Genomic DNA, 26,532 nt, shown 5'->3' on the forward strand with positions numbered 1-26,532 from the left:
TCCCAAAAACGGTAATGACACGCCTGAGTTTTTCTGCCACTCCCCATTAAATCCAAAAAATGGTCACTTCCTGTCAGTCACTATGGCCCTTATTCTGGTTGGTGCGGTAATATCCGCGTGCGTTCGTGCCGCCGATGTTTTGTGTCTGCGCATGTGCAGAGGCCTCTCTGCGCATGTGCAAGCGGGACGCACGGCCACATTCCGCATGAAATGTGAACACTCCGACCAGGGGGTGGAGAGGGGCGTGAAGGGCTATTTGGGCTCATTACCATATGCGTACGCCCCGCGTTTCATGGGCGTTTCCATGCAAACGCTGGGCGTACGTATGTTAATGCGGCCATGACGCACGTGTAGGGGGCGGACATATGACATCGCCGGATGTCAGCTGCCCGCCCAGATCCCTGCTTTTGCACGGAAAAATGTCTGTGTGGTCTGAGGTTGCGGGAGCTGATGGAACACTCGGTCCTGCATTCGATGGTCTACGACCATCCAATGATGGGGGAGGTTCCCTGAGATGGAGGAGGCGTATTACATGAAAAATACACTTGCGGTCCGTTCGGACAGCTTCTTGCCGCGTACGGACGGGGTTGGCGATCCGTATGGAAGGCGGGGTTTCGCACGCACGGTCCTGGCTGCATATTCGGATCCGGCCGCACCGATCAGAATAAGGGCCTATGTGATAATATCCTCACTGCATGTGTGATCTCAAAGGAGCCATGACACGTGCACATGCACAGTCTGCTGTAATCGCTCAGTTGCTAAAACATTGGCAAAGCCTGTCATTCTGAATTCGGCCCATGGTACTGAAAGTGCTACAGAAGCAGCACAGTCGCAGAAAAATGACTGCGCGATAAATTACTGAATAAAAAAAGCAAAGCAAAAAATCCCTATCACTGTGATAAATATTTGGGCTTCATAAAAAAAAAGGATCCAGAAGGCAGTGCAAGTTAACATGCCTCCCCAGTAGTCCATAATGCCTCCCCAGTAGTCCATAATGCCTCCCCAGTATTCTGTAATGCCTCCCCAGTAGTCCATAAGGCTTCTGGTAGACAATCCCCCTCTTCTGATTTTCTTTGCCAACTTCCATCAGTCATTTTCCCCAATAAGAAAAGAATGCTCACTGTAATAGCCACTTTTGCATTCTTTGCACAATGCCCGTGCACTGCAACTCTTTGTTAAAATATTTAATGCCAGTTAGGTACTGCACACTCCACAATGCTTTTGTAGGTGAGTGTGCAGCCACTTCATAGTTCTGGCGCTGCTCTTCGAGAATACATCTGTTCCAAACTGGGTTTGTGGGTGCAAATTAATAATAACATGGTCCAAACTACTACTACCTTATGTTCACTCTTTATTACAGTACTTATGATTTCCCCTGAAATGACTGCTTGGCTTAGCTTGATTTATGGCCTACATTCATGGGCGTAACTAGATATTCATAGGCCCCATAGCAAAAGTTTGTAAGGGCCCCCTATTTAAGTGATGGTGATAAATGTATGTAAAATATGTTACTTATACAGTAAGATGGCCCCCCTTCAGCTCTGGGCCCCATAGCAGCTGCACCCCTTGCACCTATGGTAGTTACGCACTTGCGTCCATTTATCATGAGAGGAAGGTGACATGGGTTCTGTGAAGTTCTGTGTGAATGATTTGTATTGTATACGCATTTGCTACAAGACATATGAAGCACTGATGTTGTAGCTGTCATCACATTTTTACAATGATTTTTACAAGACATCAGGATAGATTCTTCATGTGAAAAGTTTGTATTGTATTATGGTCAGACTATTGTATTACAGTAAATGTTCTGTTATCCTTCTATACAGGCCAGCCTTGGGGGACGTGTCAGGATGATTGTAACAGGAGCCGCACCTGCATCTCCCACAGTTCTGGCATTTCTGCGGGCAGCCCTGGGATGTCAGGTACAAGAGACTGCTTTATATTAATGAGATGAACTCTTCATCAGACATACATCAGGGGGATGCGCCGGGTAAAATAGGGTCCACCTGTATAGCAGCACTTGAATAAAAGACATTGGAGTTATATAACATAGCTTTTCAAAGCCACCGCATGTTTACAGGTTAGGGGGGAAATTTAATAGGATGAAAGATTCAGAAAGTGAGAGATTTGGTAAGAAATCTCCAGGTTTTTTTAAAGCGGTAATCATTTACACTGCAAAACAAGTTTGTTTTTTGAAGTGTAAATGATTGCCGCTTTAAAAACTGGAGATTTCTTACCAAATATCTCACTTTCTGAATCTCTCATTCTATTACATTTCACCCAAGACTTCTGGATTTGAAGTTGCAGCAACAAAACATGCCAGGTATTGTTGGATATTATTGTACCTTTTAAATGAAGTGGAAGAAACCGCTGAAGGTGTAAAGATGACTTTGAAAGCGCTTAAGTGCTTATATATTTTATTTCTGGAATTCCTTATTTACACACAAAAAAAAGACTTCAGTTGAGTTCTTCATATTCTCCAATGATCCACCATGCACGTCTCAGTTACATACAGATGTAGCGGCCTTTATTGCACCCATAACTATTCGCAGGTGCAACTGAACTGGTTTGCTGTAATGCATGTACACGTTCATGGACACGTGCAGATGATTACACCTGGGAACATGAAGGGGTAATGCAGCTAGCGAGCAGAGGGAGATACCACCCCGCTAAAGGGAAATCACACATTGCTAAATAATGTGTACGCCGTGCGAAGACTTTGCAGACAAGCAAATAAATACAATACCCTTTGTTGCAGGCTCGCCATTGAATTATTTTTCCACTGGTCACCACTCATCACAGGCTCAGAGTAGCCAGCGGCCTGGAGCTAACATCACACACCCTCCCCTAAAATGCTTAGGCACGCCTGCTTTCCCTGGACACTCACAGCATATTTTCTGGCACTCCCATGAAAAGGCTGATTACCACCCCAGCCGCCTACTTCCTGTCAATTACCATCCGAACGGCTTACGAATAGAAAAAGTAGCAGGATTTAATCGCTTGAAGGAGTCATGCACGCGCTTTGCAGCCCATACGTATGAGCAGTCTAACGATAATCATCCTCCATGCGAATTTGCGTCCGTGTGAACAGGACTGAATCGGCCCCCAAGTCCTTGCTGTGATGCATGTGTATTCATCCCAGTAAAGCTGAGAGCTGATACATCTGTATATGTTTAGGTAAAACAGATAAAATTTGAAACACTAACGTGTACATTTGGGGAATTTGCACCTTAGCCAATACAGGATTGTGTTAACAAATAAGAAACATTTCATGCTGGGTGTTAAACTGTAAAAACAGGGTATCCGGGATGATCATAGACTGACTTATGGTCGACAGTCAAAAGGTCGACAGGGTCGAAAGGTCGACAGACAAAAGGTTGACAGAGTTTAAAGGTTGACACACAATAGGTCGGCAGGGTCTAAAGGGCGACAGGCAATAGGTCCACATGGTCAAAATTTTCTAAATTTTTAGCCAACATGTGCCAACAGGGGGTATTTCATGCCCTACCATCCACTGGGGTGAGGAGGGAGAATAAAATAGTGTGCCAATCACATCGAGGCACCGAGTCCAAAGCATGGCGAGTGCACCGAGCCATTCGAGGGGACGCGGTACTCTTAGACAGTGTCCATATCGACCTATGTCGACATAGACACCCTTAAAACTTTAAAAACGCATGTCGACCTTTTTCCATGTCGACCTTTTGGATGCCTACCTTTTGACCATGTTGACCTTTTACCTGTCGACCTTTTGACCATGGCAACCTTTTTTCATGTCGACCATATAAAAATGTCAACCTTTTACCGGTCCACATTTTGACCCTGTCGACCATTAGGGTCGATCATATGACTGTCTATGATGAGTCAGTCTATGATGCATACCATAACCAAAAACAAATGGTGGAAACAACCTAACGGGAAATCTTTCATTCTGTTGTTCACGCAGTTTTCAGGTGTTAGTGACTGAGAAGCATAATAAAAGTGTTGGAGCCCCCACACATTACCTAAGTTTCCTGAGAAATATTAGCAGAAAATGTGCCAGTACACTGTTTACTACAGATCACACAGTCTGTATCATAGACTTCTTCACTCTCGCTGTTGTGATGTAGGTTCTCTATTGGGAATCGGTACATCTGTCAGAATGAATTTAGGTCTACAGTCATTAGGTCGACCCCACTAGGTCGACTGGCAGGAAGGTCGACCTGATGTAAGGTCGACCTGGGCCAAGGTCGACATGACTTAAGGTCGAATTTGCATAAAGGTCGACATGAGGAAGGTCGACTGGTCATAAGGTCGACATGGGTTTTCACTGGTTTTTTTATCCGAATGTCGACACCGTCGACATGGACACAGTTGGCAATGAGAATCGGACCCTCGCATCGCTCGCAATGCTTCGGGCACGGTGGCTCGCTTCGCTCGCCACAGCTTTAATAACCTCCTCCACGCCCTAGTGGATGGTAGGGCATGAAATACCGCCTGTCGGCACATGTCGGCTCAAAAAACAGTGAAAAACCCCATGTCGACCTTATGACCAGTCGACCTTCCTCATGTCGACCTTTATGCAAATTCAACCTTAAGTCATGTCGACCTTGGCCCATGTCGACCTTAAGTCAGGTCGACCTTCCTGGCAGTCGACCTAGTGGGGTCGACCTAATGACTGTAGACCTAAGTTCATTCTAATAAATGACCGCTTCCCCTCTTGAAAGTGTAAAAGTACATATTAAAGCCTGAATCATACAGCATGCACGTGCACAGGGGCACTTGCTGAGACACACAGTGTACCATGTTTATATATTAACCGAAATTCCTGGGTTCCTTTAAAACAAGTAATGTTGTATAGGTGGGTTAAGATGTGCTGCAATTACCTTCACAGAATGAGTGCTAAACATGTTATTTATATAAATTAATTAGAATAAACAAATAAAATAATTATGTTGCATATAATGCTCAGCTTACTTGTTCAGTATATTTACTTTCACAATACTCTAAAATTATATAAAACTTTTATCAAATTAAAAATCATAAATACACTAAGTCATTCGAAGGATTATAATTGAACCTTGGGTTCTAGTACATGTTGGGTTCTAGCTAATGCATTACAGCAATTTCCAGGACACTAAGGAACATTATTCAGGTGTCAGTATGGATTTGATTTGCTCCCATGAGTCTAATTTGCATCACACTTATCAAAGCAAGAAATGTTGATTCATTGGTCTTTGTGCGCCATTCCCACAGTGTATTTCCAAGTCTAATCTTATTGTTATGAAGAAATGTTCTAGCAGCGTGTTTCAGAAGTAGGTCACCCAAGTGCATTCGCTCCTAAATCTAGCCAACATTACCTTAAATAAGAGTCCTCTAATGTTATGCTGCAACAATGGTGAACATGCCTCTGCTGACTCCTAATTCTACCAGCCAAATATTCAGTTAAAAATAATAGGTAGTTAAGGACCTACTTATGTTCATTCTGTATCACAGTATATACAAGGTATAAAGCTTTCCTGATGACACTAATATACTGTATTTCAAAAGGCATTGGCAAAAACACGACAGACACAGGGTGCATTTCAAGACTTAGGTGAGTTAGGATTCTAGGGTTAATTCAACTGACAGCATGTGTGGTACTTGTGTAGTTTCACGGTGCTACTTCCGGGTTCTACGCTCGGCAAACTATCTAAAATAAAGTAACTTAACTCCATGCCAACGTGGATAGTTCATACCCCCACTATCCACGTTGGCATGGAGTAGATTTTAGATGGCATGGCGAGCGTAGCGAGCCACCGAGCCTGCAGCATGGACGAGCGAAGCGAGCCCCGCAAGGGGACTCAGGCGCACGGCGCCATGCTGGCACCGTGAAACTACACAAGTCATGCATGTGTTGTCCACCATCACCACAAACTTCTGTGCAGATGTTGTAATGGATAGCATTAGCAATGAGGTCATGGTTTGATTCCCACCACATCCCTAACTGTGTGGCGTTTGTATATTCTTCCCATGACTGCCTGGGTTTCTTCCTCAGTTCTAAGAAAAATATACTGGTAGCAGGGGTTAAAGTGAGGGGGAACGGGGCGGAACTGTATTCCACCACCTGTATTGATGAGGTAGAACTAGTTCAACCTCAACCTTGACCCTGCACAGTAATTGTAACAGAAAAGTATTAAAGTATGCAATGGGGTTAAAACCCTACCACTGGCACTGGCCTCTGCCTAATGGGGGTGGATTAGGTGGAAGAGCGAAATGAGTTCCACCACATCTCCAGGACCACTGTAATGGCCCCCATACACTGGGCCGATATGTCCTAAGGACAAGTCAGACCATTTGCCCAGAGCCCCCCGGAAGCTCCCCGGGAGGCTCACATGCGATCTGGCACTTGATGTGCCATTTTACTTGCAATAAATCCCATTCTCTTTATTGCACGTAATACTCCCGGGGAGCTGCTGCAGTGGCGCGGGGGAGGGCAGCACGGTCCGGCCAGCTGGTGGTGGTAGCGGGCAGCTCCTAGTGGCGGGCTGCAGCTGGGAGCTTGTAGCGGCATCAGCAGCCTCCCATCTGATTGGCTGAAAGAGTTCTTTCAGCCAATCCACGTCTGGCCAGTCATTTCAAAACATTCAGCAGCCGCATCTCGCCACCCGGCAAAATGCTGCTACAAGCTCCCAGCTGCCGCTTGGATGGGCCCCGCTGCCCGACAGTACAAGCTGCATGCCGCCACCCCCCACCCACTGGCTGGACCCGCTGCACTAGGAACGAGGTCCCAGGTTGGGTGGTATGACGGCCAGCAGGTCCGACCACCTGAGGAGACATCAAATTGAGCCGATTCGTTTTAATCGGCCCAAATCAGGTCAATGTATGACCTTAAGTTCTGACTGGTAGTACAACAAAAAATATCCCTAGTGTGCATGTATACATGGACGGCTAGATGGGCCAATTGGTACTTACCTGCTATCAAATTCTATATTTCAGTGTCCAGCTATTCACAGTATCCCTGGTACTGTGTATGCTAATTTGTCTCTGGAGCACAAACGGATAGCATATTTCATTGGCAAACACGACAGTATTCACAAACCAGAAGAGTGGAGCGATGGTGGAGCAATCTAAACTACTTATGTCTCTGCAATAGGATCCATACAGGAGGCCATTATCCTGTTATTTCTCTCTCTGAGTTATCACTAAAAAAATTATGTCTTACATAGGTATATGAAGGCTATGGACAGACGGAATGTACAGCTGGCTGCACATTTACCACGCCTGGGGACTGGACATCAGGTAGAACTTTATTTTTCATAAATATCATGGGTGTTCTTGGGGTATGAAACGGGATGCGGTCAGCATTTAGTATATCGATGCCGCCATCCCAACAACCACTGCTAGACTGCCGCTGGAATCTCATCAACAATTAGGATCCTGGCGCCTGAATCAGAACCTTTAAACACAACCCTACATTTTTGCCATAATTACAGTACATATCACATTTTGTGTTTTGTTGATATAATCAAAATATTGTATTATTAAAGCTATTAGCAGAAAAGTATTATATGTGATATACAGCTTCTTTATCCCCCTCTTATGGGAGATACAGAAGCTGCTGGTGATAACACATGTATTGGTGAAAATTTACTAAGGCAAATACGGCTAAAAAAATTATATTTGTGTGAGTATATACCATTTTTTAGGTGTATTTGTGGCATTTACTATGCCAAAAAAACACCAATTTGTATTCATATTCATGGCACATTCGTACTTGTATTTACAAATACAAATGTATACACCATTGAAAGAATACGAATAGGAATCACATAAAAAAAATAATTCCTAATTATCTGTAATTAGCGGGACACGGCCGCTAAGTAAAATACGGCTGGAAAATACCCTTCCTTGGGGGGTCCCCACCCCCCCAGGACCCCTGCCCAGGCTGACCGGTAAGGGGGTTAATGCTTTGGCTGGGGGGACTTGTATAAAAAGTCCCAATGGCTGTGGCATTACCCTGCTGTCTGGTGCTGGTTTTTAAAGTACGGGGGACCCCTATTCGTTTTGTCCCCTAGTTTTTAAAACCAGGACCGTTTCTTTGAGCCTGGGGGGGGGGGGGGTGTGACAGACGACCTCACACCTTTTTTTAAATTATTTATTTATTTTTCTATTTTTTTTTTTAACCGTGAAGCCTGCACTGATCTGACTGATCCGTGCAGGCTAAAGCAAATACAAATTTGTATTTCAAAATATGAATTTGTATTTAAAAATATGAATTTGTACTTAAAATATGAATTTGTATCCGAAAAAATACGAATCAATACGCCATCGGAAAATACGAATCAGTCAAATACAACTGATCTGATCTGAGCATTTTGTCGGAATCTCTGTCAGAGAGGACTCTCCATCTAGTGTCGTCTAGTGAAAATCCAGTCCGGCAACACCATTGCGGTGGCTTACATCAACCACCAAGGGGGCACCCGCAGCAGAGTGGCCATGCTCGAGGTGATGAACATTCTTCTTTGGGCGTTAGAAGCGCTTACCTGCTCTCACCTGTTTACATACCAGGTCTGTTGAATTGGAAAACCAACTTCCTCAGCCGGCAGGACGTCCACTGGGGGGAGTAGGCTCTCCATCTCGTAGACACTCTATCAGTTCCCTGGGACTTTTCATGGGGTGTACATTTTCCCTCCGGTTGTTCTTGTTCACAGGGTTCTACCCAAACTGCATGTGGAAAGGGTTCAGGCAATTCTCATCACCCCAAATTGGACCAAATGTACTTGGTATGCAGGCCTGCTCAGACTGCTGATTGCTCCATTGTGGCATCTTCCTCTAGACCGGACCTTCTCACTCAAGGTCCGTGTCTTCAAACCGACCTCCTGGGACTAGCTTTGACTATTTTTTTTAACTTACATACTATGATTTTGAGGAGGAAACTTTACACCCTGTGGATATACCATCACCTGTGGCGCACATATTTTGATTGGCGTTCCTCTCACCATTTTAACCCACGCACATAACGTTTGTACAGACTGTTGGCCTTTCTAAAGTTGGGATTGGAGGTCGGCCTCTGCCTGGCCTCGTTAGTATTTCAGGTTTCGGCCCTCTCTGTGTTTTTCTAAAGGAGAGTGGCCCGGTCTTCTGCAATTCACACCTTTTTGCAGGGGGTCCATTACAATGAACATAAGAGAGGTTGGCGGGCTTCAAAGCATTGCATCGATTGCCCGCTGGATTTAGACCGCTATCCGCCGGGATTATCTACAATCTGGGAAGCCGGTTCCCACGTCCATCAAGGCTCACTACTAGGTCCATTGGATCCTTCTTGGGCTCTCCATCGGGGAGCCTCGGAAGAGCAGTTGTCGGGCAGCTTCGTGGTCCTCCGCAAATCCCTTTAACATTTTGATACCTTTGTCTCTACCGATGCGGCTTATGGGCGCCATGTTCGCAGTGCGGCTCCAGATCATTCCCATCCGTAAAGGGAATGCTTTGGGATGTTACACCATCTGAAAGAATTTTTGTCTTACCTGTAAAATCCGTTTTTTTTCTGAAGCCATGGCGGAACACTGTGCACCCGCCCTATGTTCTTCTCGGCTGAGAGTGTTCTTCTGCCATGGGTTATGATTGTCAGATTCTGTGTGGATGAGTTCTTGTTTCTCCTTTCCTCTCTTGGATTGTTAAGAAAATAACTGAGGCTGGCTGGGTATGGGGAGGAGGGGCCTCTTCCCTGCACACAAGAAGTACTTGGAGCCCGGTCTGAGACCAGTGTTCCACCATGGCTTCAGAAAAACGGATGTTACAGGTAAGACAAAAATCCAGTTTTTTTCCAGTCTGTATAGATGGGATGTGGACCGCGCTCTTATTGTGTTGGCAGCTCCGCTATTAAAGATAGTTAAAGTAATAAAGGTATTGGAGCGCTCTATGTTAAACTATATAAATGGATAAAAATAATAATGAGTAGAAATAAAAATAAAAATAAATAAATAAAAATAAAAATAAAATACCAATAAAATAAAAAATAAAAAAAATAAAATTAAAAATAAAAATGCGAGTGGACACCTGTAAAAGAACTGTGCGTTAAAAGATTGGATTTAACCAATGTTTACACTCTTTTATGCTTCCCCGCTGCCATACGGGAGAAGGTAAATAAAAGCCGCGGCTTAACATCGCAGCCTCCGTGCTGCACCGCCGGCTTTAGATAGGGATAGACAGGATCATGGGCAACTCCACCTATCTCATAAAAGAGTGTAAACATTGGTTAAATCCAATCTTTTAACGCACAGTTCTTTTACAGGTGTCCACTCGCATTTTTATTTTTAATTTTATTTTTATTTTTATTTTTTTTATTGGTATTTTATTTTTATTTATTTATTTTTATTTGTATTTCTACTCATTATTATTTTTTCCAATCTGTGCAAATGTGCTACAGAGACAGGCTAATTGAGGCCAGTGCTGATGTCACACACTCTCCCTGAAAATGCCTGGGCACGTCTGCATTTTTCCACCAGACACTCCCACAAAATGGACGGTTTCCACTCCCAAACGTCAATATCCTGTCACTTTTTCACTTAAGTATGATCCCTTTGTCTTTTATAATTTGGCAAAATGGTCAGCATTACTGCCTAACAGCATAAAGGGTTCAATCTGTTAATACGGCACCGTTTTTGTGAAGTTTTGTACAGATGTGTCTCATTGCTGCAATCCACCCAAATAACCCATCTTGGCAAACCAGGTCCTGTGAGACTCTGCTGTCATCAGGCATCTTTATTTTGCCAAACATGTGTCTTATTCATAGCACAATGCTACAAGACTGTGCCAAATAATTTGATATGACACATGATCTGTGTGCAACTGAGTCTCTGAAACTGGACACAAGCAGCTGCAATTTTTTTCCCACTACAAGTTCCGTTGTGCTCTATATATAAGTGGGTGTGGGTTGTTAGGTCTACAACAACTAGGTCAACAAGCATTGGGTTGACACGGCTAGGTCGACATGGGTCAAGGTCGACAGTCAAAACGTCGATATGGGGTTTTCACAGGTTTTTTCCCTGTATGTCGACACAGTCGACATGGACACAGTTTGAAGTGCTACGCTCGGCACACTATTTTATTCTCCCACCACGCCCTAGTGGATGGTAGTGGCAGGAAATACCGCCTGCCGGCACATGTCGGCTAAAAATAAAGTGAAAAACCCCATGTTGACCTTTTGACGGCCTTGCCCATGTCAACCTAATGCTTGTGTCGAGCTAATGACCCATGTCAACCTTGTTGCCTGCAACCCAATGCTTGTCGACCTAGTTGTTATAGACCTAATGACCGTATCCCATAAGGTAAGGCCGTGGTTCCCAAACATGAATTATGCTTGACATGTTTTATTATAATATGTAATTATTGTTTGTAATACATTGCAGTTCATCTATATTATTCCCAGGACATGTTGGCGCACCATTGCCGTGCAATTATATCAAGCTTGTCGATGTGGAGGAGATGAACTATTTTGCTGTTAAAGGAGAAGGGGAGGTACTGTATGATAATGCTTCTGACACTTTCCACATTTCTGTTTTCCAATACATATTTATGAGTTGGATACACTTGGATAGTGTGTATAAACACCAACACAGAGGTGTCCTCATACACTATTGCTGCAGACAGTTGTGCTAAAAGGCCATTTTTAGCCTGCCAGATCCCATGTGATTCGGCTAGCGCTGAGCATCGTTTCCTTAAGAATGTTCCTGTAAAACACAATGCAATGCTACAGCACCGATTAATCTGATGTGTAACTCTTGTCCAGCTGTGTGCAAATGGCAAAAGCTAGGATGCAGGAGCTACAGCTGTTTATCACACCCAATTCTGTTGTGTTACATCAATGACTTTGTACATATTTAAAACTAATTCCTGTATTTCCCTTCAACTGCCGTTCACATCAGATGCAGATGTAATGATTTATTTGCTACACTACACCGTTCTGCGCAGCTCACTAAGGACAAGCTTCTCCTGCCTGCATGGTGTATTGAGGACTGTACCTTGCAATTGCTGTACTGTACATTGCAGTTTCATCATTATGAGACTTGACTTACAGTAACTGTTTTATTTAACTATTTCTTGTACTGTGGAACTACAAGTGCCAGCGGGCCCTTTAATGCCCCGCATGCTGGGACTTGTGGTTCTCCAAGTCCCAGCATGCGGGTTAGGCTTGCTGGGACTCATAGTTCTACAGTATAAGACAATCGTTTTTATTATTTTTTTACACTTTTCATCAGCCCGATGCCCACCGCCCAGGGTCATCGTGGACAGCCCCGGACTTTCAGCATGGGCTGGTAAATCCTGGAGGGGGACCCTTTCTTTGGGGGGGTCCCCACTTCCCCAGGACCCCTGCCCATGCTGACCAGCCAGGGGGATAATGCTTTGGCCGCGGGACCTTATATAATAAGTGTCCCCCGGCTGTGGCATTACCCTGCTGGCTGGTTGGGTCTGGTGCTGGTTCTTGAAATGCGGGGGACCCCTAGTCATTTTGTCCCCCCGTATTTTGGGAACCAGCGCCAGACCTTGAGCCTGGTGCTGGTTTCATTAAATCAAGGGGACCCCTATTTGTCGGGGACCGTGATTTTATGTCACCAGCACTGGCTCAATGAGCCCGGGGCTGGTTATGCTCTGGCGGGGGAACCCGCGCAGTTGTTTTTTTTTTTTGAATTGCGATTTCCTGCAAATGTGCGATTTTCAGACCTGAAAATCGCACATTTTCAGGACTAAAGAAATCGCATCAAATCGCACCTATTCGCACTATTTGGGGCATTTTTCGCATCTCATTAAATATGCGAAAAACTGGCCAATCTTGCGATTTTCAAAAGTGCAATTAGGTGCGGTAAAAATCATGCGGTTTTTGCCGCTACACATAGAATGTCACCCCTGGTCTTTATTTTTGGAGCTGGTCACAGCATACCAGATACACAGGATAGGCAAGTATAGTTTCAGCAAGCAGCGTACAGGTAATCACAGCATAGTTCAAACTCTTCAGATTGCTCCACACCCTGGCCTATCACTTGGGTAGTTGCTTTGTCGGTCCTCTGAACACTGCCCAGCACCCGCACAAACATTTAAAAAAAAAAGTATTCTTGAAAATACCTGAGGTGCTGGCCTGTATAAGTAATGGACTGATACTGGGATTCTGGACTTTAGACCAAGACCGAAGATAGTATGGCATGTTTATATTTTTATACCAAATACCCAGGCAGCACCGGTGTCTTTGCATCCATGTCTTCTCAGCACTACATACTACCTACAAGCAGAACTGGCTGCTTAGCCAAAGCACCGAACACCTAGTCTATATACATGTTGCCAAACTGCAAGACAATGCTTGTTTGTTGTCCCATACAAACTGCATTTAGAGTCATAGAATACAGGGGAACATTTTTGTGCCCTATATCCCTTTTTTGTGGAGGGCTTTATTTAGATGCTATGCTGGTTTTACTATAGGAACAAAATATGACAAAAAATTTTACACCTGGCTGTGAATTGGCCAATGTATTCTATACGTACAAGGAGATTGAGATGGGCATTTTCAAACTCAACTCTATATTGCAGTGTAAAAAATAAAGCTTTGTATTATTTATGGACAACATGCATAAGCAGCCAGTATTTTCCCTGCATGCAAAGAAGCAAGACATAATTGCATCTCGGCATAGTCGTGTGTTTGACCAGATGACCATTAACATCCAGGACCTTCTATTGTTGGTGCCATACGCCTGACAGTTCTAGTAGCATCCTCTCTAAGTTGTAAGTTTATTACTAATATTTGATCCTTTGCAATGCTCTCTGCTACTTTGGTAGGCTACACAAATTAAGCTTCCTGTCATAATAAATCATAAGCAGCGAATTGGACACACAAGGCCACTGGCATCATTTTTCTTTGTTTTCTTTTTAATCTATTCATACACCACTAAATTTGGGTACGACAATGAAAACGGTTAGATCTGGACAAAACATGATTTGCTCAATGTCGTAATGTTCATACACTAATAATTGCTGCAAAGAGAAAACACAATATCTGCCAAGTAAAAATTATAGCGTATTTGTGGGATAATTGGACTAATTCAATTGAACACTTTGATTTATTACATTGTCTGTCTGATGTGTGCGAAAATATCTTCCAGGGCTAATACTACAACTTAATGTTATGATATATTGAGGGGTTAGTGTACCAGAATCAGGTAGTAGGTTTATCCCAGAACAGAGGCTTGGAGTCCTGGGTCACCTGACACTGAATAGACCAAGATATATAATTGACTTAAGATGCAAAAACAAATTGACTTGGAGATTAGACTGTCCTGGAGATGACAAAAAGGGGAATTAACAGATTGTTAATATGGAGCGCTTGTCATGTGTTGCTTAGTGAAAACTGCTGCTTAGAGGGAGTAGACATCTCCCTATAATTGGTAAAAAAACACACACATCTTTTTTTTGTCCTGGAGATGAGCCTGCGGAAGTTAGGAGCAGGCATAGATACTGTATGCTGAAGCTGGAAGTACAGGCATACTGTGTCATTAAATCCTGCGGTACTTGTGTAGTTTCACGGCTGCACTTCCCAGCGGATCGTATGCAAATAGCATGCAATATTTGCATACGATTTGCCTACAATTTGCATATGATCTGCAATGCGATTTAGCACACCTCCACTAGCTACGTCAGCCCAAAGCTTGGCGAGCACACGCAGTACACGTCCTCCCGACCTGTTCATACCCTCACTGTCCATGTCAGCGTAGAGTTGATGTTCTAAAGTGTGGCGAGCGGCCACGGAATATGAGCCCGAAGCGTGGTGTATTCTGCATCCCTCAAGGGGATGCAGAATACACGTCAAGTAATCTGTGTCCCCTTGCGGTATTTGCTGCACTCGCCACACTTTATAAAATCAACACCACACTGACATGGATAGTGGGGCTATGAACAGGTCGCGAGGACGCGTACCGTGTCCCCTCACGGGGCGCGCTGTGCTCGTATGCAAATCGTATGCAAATAGCATGCAGAATGCGATCCACAGGGAAATGCCGCTGTGAAACTACACAAGTACCAAGCCTCCAGTATTGAGAATCAGCAGTCCTGTAGCTTGAAGTTTTCCTGAGTGGTAAAATGATTCTAATGCTGGGAGAATGCATGCTAGCATTTAAGAACATTCATGTAGGAGTTATGCAGGAGCTGGGAGAATGCAGGCCAGCTATATCGATGATTCCTGTAGGAGTTATGCAGAAGCTGAGAGAATGCATGAAAGCTATATGGAGGATTCCAGGCAGGAGACAAGGATACAATGGTAAGGAGAAACGGGCAGAACTGAGACAGGCAGACTTGCATTATGCAGTACAAAAAAACTATCACTGGCAGGAAGGTGTGGGCCAAGAGTAATTTAAACATAGTCCTTCCAATTTCAGGCTGCAGCTAGATAATTAGTGAGGATAGGGGACAGGTATTAGTGTTCATTCTAGCACCCGCCATCTTTGAAAACCCATGCAGTTCATCTTCCCTGCCTGGGGTGTCACTGTCTGCTGTGGTTGTTTCAAGCACAGGTCTGGTTTGCATATCAGTGCTGATATACAGACCACACTTTGCTAGAAGCAATACAGCAGACAGCGACACCCCAGGCAGGGAAGAGGAACTACATGGGTTTTCAAAGATGGCGGGTGCTAGAATGAACACCAGGTATCCCGCTGCAGCTGAGCAGACGTGGAAGTTAGATAACCTGAGATGCGGAAATAAACTGCATCCTAGTGGCCTAGAGACAGAGGAACTTGTGCACACACGGCCTATCAGTGGCACAGCTTCCCGGTTACCGGACAGCTGTCGATCTCCAGCAGCGCTGCTAGAAGGCAGGGAGAACCAGCGCCAGGTCCGTACATAAAGCTACAGACATTTAAAGACATTTACTCTTTGTGAAGGCTATCTATAAAATCATCATAAATGTCAGTATGTCATTTATAGAGCAGCATTTTATCTTTATTTTAGATATGCGTTAAAGGACCCAATGTTTTTAAAGGCTACCTTAAAGATAAAGAGAAGACGGCGGAAGCCTTAGATCAGGATGGCTGGCTGTACACTGGAGACATTGGAAAGTGGTTACCGGTATGTCCCATTTTTATTATTTAAGTAAAAGTATCACAAATTATCAGTACCTTCACACTTTAAACATTCTTTGAATCCCCTTATAGCAAATATAATAGTGCAAAAAGCTCTTACTGGACAGGTGTGGCACTGTACGGTTACTGATATCTGTTTTGCAAATATTTAACCTACATCACAATTCCATTAAAAGTTACTATATACAAGTACACTCCACTGTTTCTAACTCTGCTTTCACTGACAAAGGTATCATAGATGTTGCGAGCAAAAAGGGGTTCAGAACTGGGTTCTGGAGCAGCGCTAAAGATTTTGATTGTAAAAATGGATTTGACAGATTGGATCTTTACAAATGTTTTTAATATTACTGAATAACCTGTATTTAGCAGTATTTACTTAAAAGAGTTGAAATACATCATGTAAACTATAAACAATATACAATGAATAAAATAATAGTAAAACAGTCTCTCCTTGCTGGACTGATCTTTTTACGTTTTTGCAGTATAGCAATAAAATTGCACAATTGGGTGATTGGTATAGTTACCACTCCATGGGCAATGGTGTGATGCACCTTGATCATCCCGCTGATAGCGAATGGGTTGGGTGATGTCCAATGGGTTTATATATTCCTCCCGCAGTTGGGGGTGATGGTGTTGAGCCCCAATGGGCTGGCAGGGAACAAATGGAGCACCTTTAGGATGTGCGATGGGTCCTCACTAGTGGGTGGCCTGGAGGGGGGTGGATTTGAGTACCTTGGCCACTGGAGGTCTTCCAAGGTGTGTAGCAAATTGGATCTTTGGTCTGTGAAAATGTGAAATGTCATGTGACAAACGCAGTGGGGTAGGTCCCAATTGGCAGGGAGTAAGGTCCTCTCTATGGTGTGGTCTGGACTGTTGGAGTGGGGTCCACGGCCACTGGAGGTGGGGGCTGGTGTCCTGCTGTTTTTGGGACAGCGGTGGGACAATGGGGTCCGGATGGGTCATAGATGTTGCGCTCACATTTACTGTTCTATTATCAGAAGATAATGCCGATCAAAACCGAATAGATATTGGCAGAAAGATGAACATAGATAGCACCAGGAGAATCACAAACAAAACTATAAGAGCTATGTGTGCAAATGCTAGGAGCTTAGGAAATAACATCCCAGAACTAATTGCAATAATGACAAGGGATGAACTGGATATTGTGGCTATTACAGAGTCATGGTGCAATGAAAATCATGCCTGGAACATAGCTATACCAGGATATGCCTAATTTAGGAAGGACAGAATGGGAAGAATCGGAGGAGGGGTTGCAATATATGTGGAAAAAAGCATAAAGACTACACTAGTACAAAGTATTGAAGAAAAAACTGGGACCCTTTGGGTGACCATAGAAACAGAGGAGAAAGCGATTCTTCATATAGGAGTGAACTACAGACCACCAGGTCAGGAAGAGGAACTTGACAAGAGCCTATTGCAGGACATCAATAAAATGGCATTAAAAGGAGAGGTAATAATCATGGGTGACTTTAATCTACCTGATGTAAATTGGGAGGTGTCTGTTGCAAATTCCAACAGAAGTAGGGACATTCTGAATTCCTTGCAAGAGCATCCCTCCAGCAGTTGGTGAGGGAGCCCACTCGTAAGGACACAATATTAGAATTAATACTTACAAATGGCGACAGAATATCTGACGTACAGATGGAGCCGGCTCCATCTTTACAGTGGATGGCGATTCTACCGCCATCCACGCCAGCGGCCGGCCACTACCAGGGGTGCGCACGCTCGAGATGCTCGCATGCCCCGTGGCAACAGAGCTTGGTGGGGGTCCCAGCTGCTTCCCCCACTGTCGCCACCGGTCCCCCGAGCCCCCCCCCCCCACCCCCCCCCCCGAATTGGGCGGCGTCTCCCTGAAGCGGGGACGGGCAGGGAGATGCTGCCCAGCTGCCGTGATACTGGGACGCACGCGCATCCCAGTCTCTATCGCCGGCGCTCGCCAGTGAAAGGCATCTGGCGAGCGCCGGCCAAAGATGGAGTCGGCTCCATCTGTAAATGTGGGTGAAAACCTGGGATCCAGTGACCATCAAGCAGTATGGTTCAGAATAAAGACAGAGACCGACTCACCGCATGCAAAAACAAAGGTGTTAGATTTTAGGAAGGCTCATGTTGTAGAGATGGGAAACCCTGTAAGGGATTGTTTGGCAGAGTGGAGGAACTTAGAAGGAGTGCAGGAGAAGTGGGAGAAAATTAAAAAGTACAATACTAAAAGCAACAAAACTTTGTGTCAAAAGAGTTAGGAAAAACACAAGGAAAAGTATGCCAGTGTGGTTTGCGAAAGAAGTATTGTGAAAGCAAAAAAAGTTGGCCTTTTAGGAAATATAAGCAGACACAGAATAATGAGGACAAAGAGGTGTATCTTGTTAGACAGATGGAGGCTAAGAAGGTAATCAGATATGGAAAAGCACAGGCTGAGGAAAAAATGGCCCAGACAGTGGGTAAAGGGGGGAAAACATTTTTTTAGGTATATAAGTTAAAAGAGAAAAACAAAAAGTGGAGTAATAAGACTAAAAGATTGTGGGCGAGATTTATTGTGTTTACCGTTTTTGGCAAAATGCGATTTTTTTTCTCAAATCGCCCTATATCGCCGTTTTTTTAAATCGCATTTTTTCCACGAATTCGGATATTTGATGATGTGTGTATTCCGGCATAAAAAGTGCGAGAAAGTGTGATATAGGGCGATTTTATGCATGAAAAATTGCAATTTTTTTTAGTCATGAAAAGGTGCGATTTTGGTAAAATGTGTGATTTTGTGATAAACAAAAAAAAATGGCGTGAGGTCCCCCTCCAGCCCCGGGCTCATTGAGCCGGACCTGGTTCCAAAAATACAGGGGACAAAAAGCATAGGGGTCCCCCGTATTTCTGAAACCAGCCCCGGACTCTTGGACCGGTCTTGGTTCCAAAAATACGGGGGACAAAAAAACTGGGGGTCCCCCGTATTTTGAAACCAGCACTGGGCTCCAACAGCCCGCAGTGTCATGCCACAGCCGGGGGACACTTTTTACATAAGGTCCCCCAGCCGTATCATGAGCACCGTGGCTGGTCAGCCTTGGACCGGGTACCTGAGGAGTGGGGACCCCCCTATAAAGGGGTTGTCCCCCCAGGCTGAAGCCCAGGGCTGTCACCGGTGTCCCTGGCCAGTGGGTTAAATCTTTCAATCCTAACATTGCTTTATACAGGAGAACTACAAGTGCCAGCAGACCTCCCCCGCATGCTGGGACTTGGAGAACCACAGGCCCAGCATGCGGGGCATTAATGGGCCCCCTGGGCAGTTTTTGCGATAAAAATCGCCAAAAACCCAACATCGATCTCTAATAAATGTCACCCAGAGAGTGGATGTCTTCTTGAGGGAGACAATGTAATAGCAGATCATATTAATAATCATTTCTGCTCAGTATTCACAGCTGAAATAGAGTGGAAGGGGCCACAGTGAAGTTGCAAGTATAGTCAGAAAAATGAGGGAGAAACAAGTTCATTTACAGAGGAGAAAGTCCTTACAGAACTCTTAAAACTGAAAGTGTGTAAATCAATAGGGCCAGATGGAATACATCCAGGGATACTAAAGGAGCTTAAAAGGGAGCTGGTAAAACCATTAACATAATTATTCAACCAGTCACTAGCTACTAGAGTAATCACAGAGGAAACCAGCAAATCTAGTCCCACTGCACAAAAGTGGAAGCAAGGTAAGCAACTATCGACCAGTGAGCCTTACATCAGTAGTAGGAAAATAGATGGAAACACTCTTAAAACAAAGAGTTGTAGAATATCTCAAAACCACCAACTAACAGGATCCGAAACAGCATGGGTTTACTGGGGGTGGATCACGTCAAACAACTCATTGACTTTTTTGACTGGTGACTAAAGTAATAGATTAATGTAGGGCTGTAGATGTAGCCACATCGCAGACTGTTAAAAAAAACTTGACAGCTTGGGATTGGATTCTAAGATAGTTGAATGGAATCTTGGTTGCAGGACAGAAAACAGAGAGTTGTAGTGAACGGAGTACAGTCAAAGGATGAAAACGTTACAAGTGGAGCACCCCAGGGATCTGTACTTGGACCAGTGCTTTTTAATACTGTATGTTTATTGGTGATATTGCAAATGGAATTGAGGGTAAAATGTGCCTTTTTGCAGATGACACAAAGGTATGCAACTGTTAAACACCGCGGCCGTACGGAGGAAGTGTCGGAGGCGTCGCCTAGCAACGCCCCTAGCTTCCGTCCGTACAGGCCACGAGCCGGGGCGTTGCTAGGCAACGCCCCAAGCCTGCAGAGGACGCGCCGGCGCACGGACGTCAGCGCACGCGGCGTCTGACGTTACGCACGGCGGTACATTCAATAAATAGCTGGCGTCTGCACCAGGCAGACGCCGGCTATAGCTTTGTTTACTCTGAAGTGTTCCCGTGCTCCCCGTGCTATTGTCTGCATCTGTTGGTCCCCGTGCTCCCCGTGCTGTTGTCTGCTGGTCCCTGCATCAGTGTCCTGTCTCCAGCCTTGTCTCCGGTATCTGTGTGTGGCCTCCAGAAATCCCTATACTCGTGTCCTAGCCCCCAGTGTACTCCAGTATCCGTTGGCTGCCTGCCAGTATCCTGGTGTCCATCTTCATATCCAGACGTCATCCGTTATTCCTCCTGTCTGTTCCCTGGATCCTGCAGTCTGCGTATCATTACACTCAGATAAGTGGGGGTTCCCCCCAGACCCTTTTCTTTATTATTATCTATACATCCCAGTGTATTGTTACACACCCTTAGTATTTTGTGGGTCACCTTGCGTATTGTTACGCCCATTCGTACGTATTCATAGTACTGTCTATCCGCACTCCGCTCACCCTTACGGGAGACCTGTTGGCATCCTCGCCAGGGGTAGGGTTCAGTTAGGTATTCCCCTTGCTCATCACTGACCTTGGCGTGTGAGTTGTCACATCATAAGACCAGGTGGCATCGAGGTGGGAGCCTGACTAACGGGCTCCCACGAACGCGGCTATTAGTGGTGAAGCCCTAGCTCTGCACTCACACGCCAACTTCTCCTGATCGCAACGGAGGCAGGTTGGCGAGGGTGCACCATTCCCGACACATCTCCATTGAGTCAGTGCCACGTAGTGCCTCGCCAGGCAGCGTGGCACAGGAGATCATAACATTATAGCCGGCCCACACTCTGAGGCTGTTCGGCCTTCCCTCAGCTCAGAGGTTTTTTCAGTCTTCATCTGGTTCCACAGGGTATCATGGATCCTGCACAGCAGGTTACTGGGCATGCAATTATGGGACAAATGCACGCCTTAACTCAAAAGTTACAAGAACTCACTTTAAGGGTAGATTCTCAGGAAGAACAGTCAAAGGCCAGCTCCTCTTTGGCCAAGGGTCAGGAGCCTAAATTAAACCTGCCGGATCGTTTTTCTGGTGATCGTTCCCAGTTCTTTAATTTTAGGGAAGCTTGTAGATTATATTTTAATTTACGTCCCATGTCCTCCGGTTCTCAGACCCAACGAGTGGGCATTGTGATTTCATTGCTGCAGGGGGATCCTCAGACCTGGGCCTTTGGCCTTCCTAGTGGGTCTGAGGCTCTCTCTTCGGTAGATGCCTTTTTTGCTGCCATGGGCTTATTATATGATGACCCAGATCGTGCTGCTTCTGCGGAGGCAAACCTTAGAGCACTGCGTCAAGGGCAAGACCCGGCTGAAGCTTACTGTACACAATTCAGGCGGTGGGCCATTGATTCTGGATGGAATGATTCAGCCCTTAGAAGTCAGTTTCGGATTGGCCTATCCGAATCCCTTAAAGACGCACTAGTGCATTATCCCGTTCCCAACACTCTGGACGGGATTATGCAACTGGCTATTAGAGTGGACAGGAGGTTTCGAGAGCGGCAGAGGGAGAGACGGTCTGGAGTGTTACCTACCACATCGCTTGGGGAGTCTTCCGAGGTACCCGGTGACGAACCAATGCAACTGGGGGCTACTCGACTGTCTTCTTCCGAAAAAAATCGCCGTCGTCTCAAGGGGCTTTGTTTATACTGTGGGGGTCCTGGTCACCATGCTGCTACATGCCCCCTGAAGGCGGGAAAAGACAAGGCCTAGGTGGTAGTGAGGGAATTCGCTTAGGCCTATTGAATTGTTCTCCCTCTGATTCAATATTAATTCAAGTTTCAGTTTATCTGGCCAACCGGTCCTGGAGTGGTTCTGCTTTTGTGGACAGTGGGGCGGCTGGCAATTTTATTGATGGAGGCCTGGTGCGTCATTTGGGACTTGAGCCCATACCTCTGACTAATCAGATTTCCGTCTGTGGATTGGATGGCCATCCACTGTCCAAGGGTAGTATTTCACTTAGGACTCCCACTCTCCAGTTGTCAGTTGGGGCACTGCACTCTGAGGGTATTTCTTTTTTTGTCTTTAATTGCCCTTCTACTCCCATTGTTCTCGGGTTACCCTGGCTGAAAAAACACAACCCTGAGTTCAATTGGGAGACTGGAGAAATTACTCGGTGGGGAAGATCCTGTTCGGAAGGTTGTCTCACTCTCCCGCTTCGAGTGGCGCATCCTGACCACCAGGCTCTTCCTCCCCAGTACAGAGATTTTGTTGATGTGTTTTCTAAAAAAGAAGCCGATACCTTACCTCCACACCGTTCTTTTGATTGTGCCATTGATTTAATGCCCAATGCCAGACTTCCCAAGGGTCGGTTATATGCCCTCACAGCACCCGAGACTCAAGCCGTAGACCTCTATATCAAAGAAAGTCTGGAGAAGGGTTTCATTCGTCCCTCTAAGTCTCCGGTAGGAGCAGGGTTCTTTTTTGTTGAGAAAAAAGACGGCTCATTACGACCGTGCATAGACTATAGGGCTCTCAATAAGATCACGGTAAAGAATTCATACCCACTGCCCCTCATCTCGGTGTTGTTCGATCAAATTCGGGAGGCAGTGATCTTTTCTAAGATTGATCTCCGGGGGGCCTATAACCTGATCAGAATTAAACAGGGGGACGAGTGGAAGACTGCTTTCAACACCCATTCGGGGCATTTCGAATATCTTGTAATGCCTTTTGGTCTGGCCAATGCTCCGGCAGTCTTCCAAGATTTTATCAATGAGGTTCTTCGGCCGTATCTGGGTGGGTTTGCTGTAGTGTATTTGGATGATATCCTCATTTTTTCCAAATCCCTCCTGGAGCATCGACAGCACGTTCGTCTGGTGCTGCAAAAATTACGAGAAAATCATCTGTATGCTAAATTAGAGAAATGCGATTTTGAGGTGTCTCAAGTAACCTTCCTTGGATACATAATCTCTCCGCAGGGATTTTCCATGGATCCATCCAAGGTTCAGGCCATTCAGTCTTGGGCTCGCCCAACCACCCTCAAAGCCATCCAGCGCTTTCTCGGGTTCTCTAATTATTATCGGAAGTTTATTCGCTCATTTTCTGATATAGTCGCACCCATTGTAGAGTTGACTCGCAAGGGCGCTGATTCTGCGCAATGGCCCGCGAAAGCGAGAGATTCTTTTGAGAAACTGAAAAAAGCGTTTTGTTCCGCTCCCATCTTGCGTCATCCTGATCCCGGTCTGCCCTTCTTTGTTGAGGTAGACGCCTCTGATGTAGGCGCTGGGGCAGTCTTGTCACAGAAGGATGCGCAGGATCAAAAGGTCCATCCCTGTGCTTACTTTTCCCGTAAATTCTCTCCGGCCGAAGTGAATTATGATGTGGGGAACCGAGAATTGTTAGCCATCAAATGGGCATTCGAGGAGTGGCGCCATTGGCTTGAGGGGGCCCAATACATCGTTACGGTTATCACGGACCATAAGAACCTTTCTTATATTGAATCTGCTAAGCGCCTTAATCCACGACAGGCTCGATGGGCACTCTTTTTCACCAGGTTTCGGTTCATCATTACCTTCAGACCAGGGTCCAAAAATGTGAAGGCAGATGCTCTTTCCCGTAGTTTTCAAACCTCCCAGAACTCTGAATTAGAAGTGTCTCCCATTATTCCTCGTTCGGTTATCATGGCAGGGGTGACACAAGATTTAGCTGCTTTGGTTATTGCTGCCCAATCATCTGCACCGCCACAAACGCCCCAAGACCGTCTCTTTGTCCCAAAAAAGTTTCGAGAAGCCGTTCTAAAAATTTTTCACTCGGCCAAAGCTTCAGGGCATCCCGGAATTATCAAGACCCTTAAACATTTAGCCAGGTCAGTTTGGTGGGCCACCATGAGGCAAGACGTTGAGCAATTTGTTTCCTCATGTGTAATCTGTGCACGACATAAATCTTCTCGACAATCTCCGGTTGGACCGTTACTGCCTTTATCCATTCCTGAAAGACCATGGTCTCATATTTCCATGGACTTCGTGGTGGATCTCCCTTCTTCTAACAAATTTACCACTATTTGGGTCACGGTGGATAGATTCACTAAGATGGCACACTTTACACCTCTGCAGGGACTCCCCACAGCCAAAGTTCTGGCCCAATTATTTATCACCAACATCTTTAGACTTCATGGGCTTCCGGTTGATATAGTCTCAGACAGAGGTTCCCAATTCGTGGCCAGATTTTGGAAACAATTTTGTTCTGATTTAGGTATTCAGGTCAGTCTCTCGTCGGGCTATCATCCACAGTCAAATGGACAGACTGAGAGGGTCAATCAGGCCTTAGAACAATTCCTCCGCTGTTTTGTTTCCAAATGTCAAGACAACTGGGCGGAGCTCATCCCACTGGCCGAGTTTGCTTATAACAATTCTTACCATTCCTCCACCAAAACTTCCCCATTTTTCAGCAACTCAGGTTTTCACCCGAAATGTAATGCATTTATGCCTCCTGTTGAGTCCTCAAGATTTTCCTCTGCTGTGTCATTTTTTAGAAGAGCCTGGAAAAAGATTAATTACGCTTTGAAACAATCATCAGCCCGGTCAAAGATCTTCTTTGATAGACATAGGAGACCGTGTCCTTTTACTGTGGGTCAGAGGGTTTGGTTATCCACTCGACACATCAGATTGCGACAGCAATGCCCCAAGTTGGGTCCAAGATTTATTGGACCATTCCAGATTATCGGTCAAGTTAATCCAGTCGCTTTTAGGCTACGCCTTCCCAGATCACTTCGCATTAACAATGTTTTTCACTGCTCATTACTTAAACCTGTCTCTGGAATTCCTCCGTCTGTACCCACTTATTCTCGTAGACCTGTCTTAGTGCAGGGACATAAGGAGTATGTAGTTGAACAAATTCTGGATTCCAAACGGGTCAGAGGTCAACTTAAGTTTCTTGTACACTGGAAGGGATATGGAGATGAAGAAAGATCTTGGGTTCCTGAAAGGTTTTTACATGCACCCAGATTAAGGACCGACTTTTTTAAAAAGTTTCCTTGGAAACCTGGCTCTAAGGGTTCGGTGACCCCTCCTCAAGGGGGGGGTACTGTTAAACACCGCGGCCGTACGGAGGAAGTGTCGGAGGCGTCGCCTAGCAACGCCCCTAGCTTCCGTCCGTACAGGCCACGAGCCGGGGCGTTGCTAGGCAACGCCCCAAGCCTGCAGAGGACGCGCCGGCGCACGGACGTCAGCGCACGCGGCGTCTGACGTTACGCACGGCGGTACATTCAATAAATAGCTGGCGTCTGCACCAGGCAGACGCCGGCTATAGCTTTGTTTACTCTGAAGTGTTCCCGTGCTCCCCGTGCTATTGTCTGCATCTGTTGGTCCCCGTGCTCCCCGTGCTGTTGTCTGCTGGTCCCTGCATCAGTGTCCTGTCTCCAGCCTTGTCTCCGGTATCTGTGTGTGGCCTCCAGAAATCCCTATACTCGTGTCCTAGCCCCCAGTGTACTCCAGTATCCGTTGGCTGCCTGCCAGTATCCTGGTGTCCATCTTCATATCCAGACGTCATCCGTTATTCCTCCTGTCTGTTCCCTGGATCCTGCAGTCTGCGTATCATTACACTCAGATAAGTGGGGGTTCCCCCCAGACCCTTTTCTTTATTATTATCTATACATCCCAGTGTATTGTTACACACCCTTAGTATTTTGTGGGTCACCTTGCGTATTGTTACGCCCATTCGTACGTATTCATAGTACTGTCTATCCGCACTCCGCTCACCCTTACGGGAGACCTGTTGGCATCCTCGCCAGGGGTAGGGTTCAGTTAGGTATTCCCCTTGCTCATCACTGACCTTGGCGTGTGAGTTGTCACATCATAAGACCAGGTGGCATCGAGGTGGGAGCCTGACTAACGGGCTCCCACGAACGCGGCTATTAGTGGTGAAGCCCTAGCTCTGCACTCACACGCCAACTTCTCCTGATCGCAACGGAGGCAGGTTGGCGAGGGTGCACCATTCCCGACACATCTCCATTGAGTCAGTGCCACGTAGTGCCTCGCCAGGCAGCGTGGCACAGGAGATCATAACAGCAACAGGGTAGACACACCAAGGGGGTAAAACAAATGATTGATGAGCTAGGTAGATAAGATGAATGGTCAAGAGC

At 45.6% G+C, this 26,532-nt stretch overlaps 1 protein-coding gene and 1 long non-coding RNA gene across 7 annotated transcripts in view; one reads left to right on the forward strand and one right to left on the reverse strand.

Moving 5' to 3' along the window:
* The window catches only part of ACSL6 (acyl-CoA synthetase long chain family member 6), a 226,455-nt gene that overhangs the window by 176,511 nt on the left and 23,412 nt on the right, over positions 1-26,532 (forward strand). For all 6 annotated transcript variants that reach the window (XM_083181844.1, XM_083181845.1, XM_083181843.1 and 3 more), the window contains 4 exons: positions 1,827-1,922; positions 7,185-7,257; positions 11,387-11,475; positions 15,946-16,062. In XM_083181844.1, the coding sequence (XP_083037970.1) occupies positions 1,827-1,922; positions 7,185-7,257; positions 11,387-11,475; positions 15,946-16,062 (375 nt within the window). The remainder of the gene's footprint in view (positions 1-1,826; positions 1,923-7,184; positions 7,258-11,386; positions 11,476-15,945; positions 16,063-26,532) is intronic.
* Positions 1-26,532, reverse strand: part of LOC146074101 (uncharacterized) — a 71,437-nt gene that overhangs the window by 12,803 nt on the left and 32,102 nt on the right. The window lies entirely within an intron of this gene.

Source organism: Crinia signifera, chromosome 4 (genome assembly GCF_055691185.1).
Source record: "Crinia signifera chromosome 4, ASM5569118v1, whole genome shotgun sequence".
NCBI classification, from domain to species: Eukaryota; Metazoa; Chordata; class Amphibia; order Anura; family Myobatrachidae; genus Crinia; species Crinia signifera.